We start from the raw sequence: 10,007 nt of genomic DNA, 5'->3' as shown, positions 1-10,007 counted from the left end.
AAATAGCTTAAAACTCAAATCAGTATACATCTGTTTCTATTTAAATTTAATTTTTTATTGCCTCTTTAAACCATGTCTAACTAATAACCTCACCAAACAAATTGTAAAGTACTTGGCAAACATGTAGCTCATGCTATCAAATCACTTAAGGTATGTGCTACTCGCAAGTGAACCTCGTGATATTTTTTTCTTCTTGATTTTACCTAATTTAATGTTATCTAACATAAAAAGTTTCTAATTTTTTACATTATAGTTATTCTTATAGTAATAAATAAAGAATACACATGATAGTACTTACCTGAATCTTCTTTATTTTCTGTAGACTGTCGATGAAATTTAATCTTACTTTTTTATACTAATAAGTACTTCTACACTAAATAATTTTTTATTTAATTAAATAATGCACCGAGAGCACAGAATAATAAGTTAATGACACATAAAAAGCAGACAATGTCCTATAACTATAATACATTTTCTAGCTTTCTAACTATGCCATAAGGGCTGTTAAAAATTCAGTTAAGCTCGTTGATGTGTTTCTGTTTCTTGTGGGAAGAACGTTTGAACTGGAGGCAAAATAGAAAATACTCTTTGCAGAAAACATCATAAAAAAATATGTCATTTGCTAGATTAAAACTTTGGCTTTCTGTTGTTTATAAATAATGTAGTATTAATTGTCAGAGAGAACTAATGGTAATTTGTGAATGAGAAAATGTGATAGGTGGGCATGGAAAAAGGGTCTGATTTTCTAGTTTATGACTCTGCAACCAAATAAGATTGAAGGCTATAAAAATTAATTCTGCCTAATAATAACAATATTATAATGAGTAACTTACATCAAATTTCATACTTCTCGGAGGGGTGGTAAATAAATTGGAGAAGATGAAAGACCTAGAGAGCAAATCTTGTAAGTCTCATACTAGGGGAAATTGAGGATTTTTTTAATATTACATTATAAAACTAAGAACTTAAAACTTATGTAATATTAAATTTGGATTATAACTAAGTTTGATGCCAATTTTATTCATATAACATGATAATAAAGTAGTTTAATTGAATTTTGAATGTAACTCAGTATAACCTCATGACATGCACAGAAAAACATGTCTGTAGTGAGGGTTAAAATCTGATTTAGATCATTAATTAGTACATCCTAAGAGTTCATACAATATGAATTTATAGTGACTAAACCTAATCTACTGTATGTGGTTTATTTATCCACAATTAAAATGTACAACCATTTGAAATAAATGGGAAAACAAAAACTTACTTTATATGCCTCTCAGCTCTCTCTTTTCTTTTTTTTGCCAAGACATCTACTTCTTCATCAACTTCTCTAACAGAAGGATCACTTATGTAGGAAAAAGCCCGGAGTGCTTTTGTCAATCGTGGAAGTACCATTTCAGCAATTATAATGACACTGTAGCTAAATAAAAAACATAAATTATGTATACTTATCCTTAATTTGCTGTTACCACAATGAATTTAACACAGGACCTCAGAAAATTGAGAACAAAGTCTCTAACCTCAAACAGACGATGAAAAAATGTCTCATAATTTAAGTTGAGAAGTAAAAACAAAGAACCAATTTGTGTATGTGACCATTGTTGGTAAGTTGATGCAAGCCACTCCAAAACTCTGTTTCTTTGACTGTTCATAACTCCAGACAGCAAATTACCATCGTGTAGATTGCATATTTGGATACACAAGATTCTGGACTTTCAAACATTGTATGCAATACCTTCAAGAAACATTTAATAAAATTTCTTGTTCCTTAACCTGCCATCTAAAAAATTACTCTGCCTCTGTTTGAGGGAAAGATCCTGTGTTAAAACAAATACAAAAAACAAACAGTATGCTCATCTGTAACTAGCTTCTGCAGTTTTTAAACATGGAAAGCAGCAATTTACCAAAAAAAAATTATAAACATTCTGTGAGAAAATTTAAGGATATGTCTTTCACTTGACATGACAGAGGTTGAGTACATTATGTTAACACAATTTTAATCTCACCATGTCTTTAAAATCCATGCCACCATGTCTGACCATGCCCTATATGACAACTATGCATCTTGACAACAGCCCTGCAACAATTCTTAGTGTAAAAGGGTCTATTATAAGGTTGTCATGGCCCAAGTACATCACACTTCCCTGCTTGTTTTTAATAATATATCTAATGTATGAGAATTACAATTTCCCAGAACCAGTTTCAACAGCCCAATCACACAAAAATCTATAGGTGTTGTGTCTGGTGACTTGACCATTATGTCCTATACAATAAAATGAATACTTATTTCATTTGCCAGCGGCTTGAGGTACATGATGGTTGAATGGATCTATCATGATCATGCGACTAGCTTTTCCAAACAGGAATACTTCTTATGTTGCATACTTTTGTCTGGGGAATGATAGATTTTTGCTATTGACCTTTATGTTAATAAATTTTCTCCTGTTAAAAGATGCAAGACACTGCATTTTGCTTAGCACAACAGAGGTACAACTTGTTGCAGGTCTCTTTTCTGGGTAGGTGTCCCAAGTTGATCTATATTTCTTTGTTTCCTAATGACATAAGTATGAGGGATATTCCATTCTTTGATATTCCTGATCTGAACACATCTTTGTGTATGAATATTTTGTGTGAAAAGGGCTATTACACACACTTCTCCAAAATAATCAATTTTTGGTGACATCATAACCTATGAAATCGCAAGCAATGTCAAAATTTAGTTCTGATACATGCCATTTCACCTCAATTTTATACCAGTCGTGGTTGTCATGAGACTTGTTGATTTGTATGTTCAAAATCATTTTAATATAATTTACGTAATTCTCTGTAGTATCTCAAATTATAACAAGGTAAATAACAATAAAAATGTGATTCCTGGATGACAATCAACTCAAAAAAATCCAATCACAATAATCTGATAAAAGAAACCTGTTATCTCAATAGAAAACTAATAAAATATGCACTGATGACAGCCAAAAAACCTGATACCAAGGAAACATAAAACACTAACAAGTAAATACTGATGTCCAAACAACAACCTGTTAACCCTTTGCTTGTGGGCCTGGCTCTTTTGCCATGTCATAAACATTTAGTGTTACATACAAAACTAAAATGACTTTATTATAAATTTATGTCAATACACTTGCCATCAAAAAACAGCTTATAATTCAAACTGATATATTATCATGGAAGAGTTTAATTTTAGGCTCACTGAATAGGAAAGTTTGATTTCAACTGGTGATAGGCTCTTGGAAACAGTCCAGGATGTTTAGGGAACCTACCAGAGAATATGCTATTTTAGATTTATTACTAACCCCTAAGGTAGATATAGTTGAGTGCTGAAGTGGGGGAGTAGCTAGGGACAAATGATCATTGTAAAATTAGGTTTGATATAGTTTTACATATGGTGATCAATAAATTTTTTTTCAAAATTTGGGAAGGCTGATTTTGAGAGGATGAGTAGGAATTATTTCTGATTGATTGGGATACTAAGATAAATGGAGATGCTTGTGAAATGTGTTTCAAGGTAAGTTGTTAAATATTGAAGATAAGTATGTTCAAGAGAGGGTAACAAAAGGGTGCTTATAAATAACAGAACACAGTAGCTCACAAGAAGTATATGTTCAAGAGAGGGGAACATAAGTGTCAGGTTTTAAGTATGGATGGATTCTTTCCAGTATGTGTCTGTAACTTGTTGGTGATAAATTTCAACAATAAACAAACAACACACAGTCCACTTGCTTTAAAATAATATATTAAAACAAGTTATATGTATATACAAATATTCATTACACCATTGGTTATCACAGTTGTATCCAAAACTTTCAATAATTATCTCTTTTTTTTGTCAAAGTCCACATGGGCTTGTTCAGTTACTTTAGAACACAATTTGACAAGATGAATTATTCTTTCTGCTATCTTGTTGCAATACAGTCTGTGACAATTTCACTTTAAAAATTGCTATCATATGTTCTTTATGGTTAAACTCACAATCAAGCCATCTAGATCTAGCTAACTATATCTAACTCAAATTATATTTTGATGCATATTTATAACCTGACAGAGACCTAGAATGTTCTATGCACTACAATATATTATTACACAATAATACTCAATTAAAACAATGAAAAAACTGTCACATGATGCAATAATACAACAATCACAACAACTGAACTACACAACATACGATTCTTAAGCAGTGAAACAAATTTGCGATAAACAATCACTTCTAAAAATAACTAAATTTAATACTCCATATACACTTAAACTATCTAAATCATAATTCTTGCATTAAACTTAAACAGTCATCTATATCTAACAGTAAGCCCTCTTCAAGAAAAATATTTTTTATACCACATATTAAGACTACTCGTACAGTCTGCACCAACATTTGCAGTCCCCTTGATGGCTTCAATGTGGAACTGGTAGTTCTGGAGGTACAACACCTATCTCATGATCCTCACACTGTCAATTTTGCAGTTCTAGATGTATGCAAGGGGTTGATCATCCATCTGGATGATGAACTCCTTCCCGTATAGGTAGTTCTGGAAATTCCAGATGGCAAGTACCATGGCCAGACACACTCATTCGATCACAGCTCAACAGCTTTCTACTGATGTACATCACTGGAAATAGTCTTATCTTCATGTTCTTGCAGAAGTACTACTCCAATTCCAAAGCCTCATGCATTGGCTTAAATGATGAATGGTTTGTTGAAATCTAGAATTCTAAGGATTGGTGAACTTCCTATCATGTTCTTCAACTTCTGGAATGCCATCTCTTGTGGTTGTTCCCACTTCACCTTGTTGGGTTGGCCTTTCTTGGTCAGGTCAGACCATGGTGTAGCAACTTCAGCACAGTTTGTGATGAACTTCCTATAGTATCCCACTAACTCCAGGAAATATCTGACTTATCGCTTGTTGGAGCTGATGTATCATGTATTGGGTTAGCTTCTCCTCTTTCATGGCTATCTGTTGGCAGCCCACCTTGTGTCCAACAAAGTCTGGTACAGAATAACTAATATAGCACTTAAATGGTCTGATGGTCAGCCCCGCAGCCCTCACTCAACCAAACAGCTCTCCAACTCGCTTCAAGTGGTCTTCCCATCTGTCTGTGAAAGTCAGAATGTCATCCACATAATGCTCAATGTTAGTGGTTTTGTGCAATATCTTTCTCATCATGCAGTTTAATGTCACTGCTGAGTTCACTAACCTAAATGGCATCACAAAGGTTTTCTTCTCTTTAGATCCTGTCTCCATCAGGATCTGCCAATAACCATTACTGAGGTCAATCTTGGAGAAGAATTTAGCCCTGTCTAGTTCCCCATGATAGCCTCTGGGTTGCCCAAAGGTTCAGAGTCCAACTTTGTCACAAGGTTCAGCATCCGACAATCTAAGCAGCAGTTTCTGACAAGTTGTTTTATTTCTTGAAAAGTTCCAATATCATTTCCTATCTTTATGAATGCACTTTGTTACCAGTACTGATTGTAGATGATTCTGAGGTCTTTACCATCAACACTAAGTCTGTCCACAATTTTTAACATTGCCTCATGCTTTACCTGTCAAACATCTTACTGTAATCAATAACACACACACACATAAATCTTTTTGTATTTCAGTTACTCTTTATATTAATGTTATAAGAAAATATATGGCATTTCTTGTTCCTCTATCTTCAACAAATCCACACTGTGCTTCTGCTATCTCGGTATATTTTGTTTCTCACTCTGTCCATGAGTATGTAGCTCGTAAAGTATATTTTTCTGTGTAACTCCCATTCAACTGCTCGTTTGTTTTAGGTACTGCAATGAAAATTTATTATGACATGTCAGTTGTTATCTTGCAAGTTTAATATATCTTATTCAGAAGTTCTGTGATGAAAGGAATTCAAAATTTTTTATGCATTAAACATTTATTTTATATAGGTCTGCTGCTTTTCTCTTCATCACTTTCCTTACTTCATCTTTCATTATTGATCATCATTCCATATTTCTTTTTATTAAAGGTTTTTTTCACTCCTGCCATTATAACCTAGTTCCTTAATATATTCTAACCGTCTCTCTGACATTTCTGTTTTTCATAATAAAGCTTTTGTCCTTTGCCTTCAGACATCTACTTGAGGAGCATGTATTTTTTTTTCCAGTAGTCTCTCACCTATTTGTGCATGCCTTTCATGTCTTGTTTATACTTCAGCAGACTATGTTTCAAGCTATTCTTCTTGTACCTTATTGCACTTAGACCTTATATCTTTATTAAGGTTATTATGTTTTTCCTTATTTGCCTTTGCTCATCTTATTTTCATCAGATTACATATTTCATTTGTCATCCACATACTTGTGTTTCTCTCTTGTTCTTGGATAGTTTCTTATGCTGACCAACTGACTGAATCTTTCATTTGTTTCCTTTGAGATTCTACCTTTCCTTGGTTTAACAAAGCACTGAATCTGGTTTTAAATGTAATTGTGAATTTTTCTTTTATCATTATGCCAAACTGTAATATATCCATGTCTAACTGCATTATTTAGTTTTTCCTTTTTATTTTCAGTTTCACTTGAAGTGTAATGTGATCACTATTAGTCCATGTTAGGATAAGTTTTTACTGTCTATAATGTATTTCTGAACCTCTTGTTGAGTAAAATGTAATCAATTTCATTTCTGGTATGATATTTTCTTGACAGATACAACAGTGGTTTTGCCCTTGCTTTCTGTTGAACTTATTTAAGGTTTACCCCTTTAGCTTTGACTAAAGAGCCTCATCTCAGGCAATGAGGGTTTCAACACATCCATTAGCCATAACATTTTCATGATGACTTAGGATGGCTTTCATGGTCATCATAGCACTCCGATGAGTTAAGCCCACCCCATACAAGTTTTGCCCAATCCTCCACTTATCATGTTACCATCTCCAAGAAGGGAAAAAGGCATGACCAATAAGGCAATAGGGTGATTTTGCACCCAGTATTAATGTATAAGGTAGTTATGAACTTAGTACTGCTTACAAACAATGTAAAAAATTTTAATTTTCCCACATACTGTCACCCAATTTACATAAGTATGCTGTTTTATTATTATAGCACAAAGAGATTACAATGCTTCTAACTGCTTCCCTATTGCCTTATATGTTATATCTCAATCCCTTTTTACTTTTAAAATATAGATTCTTATAACACCACCATCTTATTCATCATAAAACAGACATGGTGTTCTGTGTTTCCAAGTTAACCAGCTTCACAATTCATTCTCACAACGTTGAATTTATACGTCTCGCATACGTTGTTTTCAACTGTTATTTTATTATGTCATTGTCAGTTAATGTAATATTTAATATTGAGATTTAAATGTTTTAGACCTATTGTTTTATCCCTAAAACATAGCTAACTTAGGCGTGTAATTTTGTGTGTTACCAACTTACTGTGTTAGGGTGTGTTCTGTTGGAACTTGGAGTAATTTAGTATTTCTTGAAATATCGAAGGAAAGTGTCCGTGAAATGGAAAGTCGCACAAGTGAATAGAGCACGTTTAGGGCTAATTGTAGTTAATGAGTTACTGTCACCATGTTAGGTATATAAAAAACTAATTCTTAGTTAAGTTAATAATAATAATAATAATAGTATTACTAATAATAATAATATAATTTTTGACTGAGGCCTAGGCTGGCTACTTACGATAAATGACGGAATTTATTTTAGGCGAACACCGAGAAGTTCATATTATTATTAACATGTACAATGCACTATATAACACTTACGTACAATAGAGTATATCGTAAAGATATTAACTAGTAACACTTTACAAACAATGAAATACAAAAATTTGAAACCTTTATCACACTGCAAAATATATCCATATATCCTACAAATAAAGTTACGATATTCTTAACTTTGATTACAACTTTTTTGTTGGCAAAAAGCGCCATCTGTTTAGTTCGTATGCGAAATATTGTTACAGGGCGGTGCTTAAATGCGGAAGTATGTTAATACTAGAAATAAACTACCTTATAACACCAAAATGTTGTTTTTACTTAATTATAGATTCAACGTTTCACTTTACAGCTTCTTCAGAAGCGTTCACTAAAACATAAACCGAAACTGACAATATAAGGTTTCAAGATTTTGATGAACACAACATTTTGGTGTTATAAGGTTGTTTATTAATATGTCTTCTGTCCACCTATATGTAGTACAGAAATTAAATATGGAAGTACGTTAGGCTACTATAATAATAGTTAGGCAAACAACGATTTATAAGCATAAAGAAGAATTGTATTTATGGTGGAACATATTACATGTTTCGACAGACCAATAAAATTTTTCCTTATGCATATAATTTGTTGTTTGCCTGACTTTTATTACAAAGCAGTGGTTATATATTGGCCTTCTGTTTTTCAAATCAATTTTTCTGTTATCTGAAAAGCTGTTGTCCGAGTAAGAATAGGAATAGTTTGTGCTAATATACAGTATAATTTATCTTAAATGTCCTTTTTTGCGATTCCCGTAGATAAATAAGTATAAGGGACTGTGCTACTTTATTCTTTAATTTTGAATTATATGCCTTAATGAGTGTATGAAAAAATCTGAGTTCTATGATGCAATTTGTCACATGTGATATTAATATTGTTACGACAGTGGGGTCACGTGACGAGTATTCTAGAAGATTCGCTAGTGTGTTACGACAGCGGGGTCACGTGAAGACAGCGGAAGTCAAGTGACGCTGGTCGCACGTGTTCAGAGTCCTAGAAGTTTCTAGAACAGGCAGTATTGTCGTATATAAGTGCGCTAGACAGTGAGAGAGACAGACGGAGTCGAAGCAGTAGTGGAGGCAGAGACGTAACACAGACGAAGCAGGCAGAGAGAAAGAAAGACAGCGATTACGGTCGGCGGGAACTGAGGATAGCAGACACAGAGATCGGAACTATAGTTTGCGAGGACGGACAATTAAGTCTAAGCGCGATAGAAAGGGAGTGAATTGTTGTGAACTATAGTGTGTGTAACTGTGAAAATTAAGTGCATTACAAAGCTGTATTGAGGAAGAATAAACAAGTTTTATAAAGAAAGGACTTGTATCTTAGAAGAATTAACAAACAAACATACAGAGACGTAACAATATTTAACGTTTTTAATTGTCAAGTTGTCTTTTAAGAAATACTGAAGGACAGATTTTGACAGCACTGTTGTAAGCTATATTTTTAATGTTGCGACTTGCATGTTAGACAGAAGGCGCATGACGTTAAGATGTTGACGTAGTTTACTCGTATTTCGAAGCTAGATTATTAATACGAGACACCAGTGATCGAATCGTCGTTCCTGTTTAAGAACAATTATTTCTAGTTATAAAAGTTGTAACTTGTAATAAAATAAATCTTATACTCAGAATGTAAATTCAAGACGAAAACATTAATTATTATTCTTTATGTTTAATTTCGTTATCATTAACGTCATAATGTAGGAGAGTCATTTGCATTACTAAGGTTCTTATGTCGGTTTAAATTTAAAACTTATGTTTATTTCTTTTTCAAACCATTATATGACAATGACCTGAAAATGCTAGGTCAACCTGTTGAAACGTATAGCGTTATCATAAACTTCTTATTTCCAATAGACACAAACTTTATGCCATGTTAGTTGTAAATTTAATATTTAGTCGAGTTGCTACACATTATCAATCCAGTATCATACGCAAGGCGTTGAGGTTGTATATATATATAAATATTGTTACGACAGCGAAAGTCACGCAACACTGGCCAACACCAGACAATGTGGAAGAGTTAAGAAGTTTCTTGGGACACTGTACCTATTACCGGAAGTTTGTGAAGAACTTTGCAACTATAGCTGCTCCACTACATGATTTGACTAAAAAAGGCCAGAAGTTTAAATGTACAGTTTCTTGCCAGGATGCTTTCAAGACATTTAAAGAAAAATTGGCCTCAGCTCCACTTTTTAAAGCTTCCAGATCACTCACTGCCGTACATACTGGATTGTGATGCTAGTAATGTCGGAATTGGAGGAGT

The 10,007-nt window shown here is 33.3% G+C and overlaps 1 protein-coding gene across 1 annotated transcript in view; it reads right to left on the bottom strand.

Annotated features, from left to right (window-relative positions):
* Nucleotides 1-7,924, bottom strand: part of LOC106456962 (activating signal cointegrator 1 complex subunit 3-like) — a 266,949-nt gene extending 259,025 nt beyond the window's left edge. Inside the window, exons 1-2 of the mRNA XM_022382757.1 lie at nucleotides 7,821-7,924; nucleotides 1,268-1,423 (exon numbers count right to left, since the gene is read on the bottom strand). Coding sequence (XP_022238465.1) covers nucleotides 1,268-1,398 — 131 coding nt within the window. The 5' untranslated portion in view covers nucleotides 1,399-1,423; nucleotides 7,821-7,924. The remainder of the gene's footprint in view (nucleotides 1-1,267; nucleotides 1,424-7,820) is intronic.
* Nucleotides 7,925-10,007: the final 2,083 nt, after the last annotated feature.

Source organism: Limulus polyphemus, unplaced genomic scaffold, assembly GCF_000517525.1.
Source record: "Limulus polyphemus unplaced genomic scaffold, Limulus_polyphemus-2.1.2 Scaffold275, whole genome shotgun sequence".
NCBI classification, from domain to species: domain Eukaryota; kingdom Metazoa; phylum Arthropoda; class Merostomata; order Xiphosura; family Limulidae; genus Limulus; species Limulus polyphemus.
The sequence above is the reverse complement of the archived record's forward strand: the minus strand, read 5'-3'. Positions and strand labels throughout refer to the sequence as shown.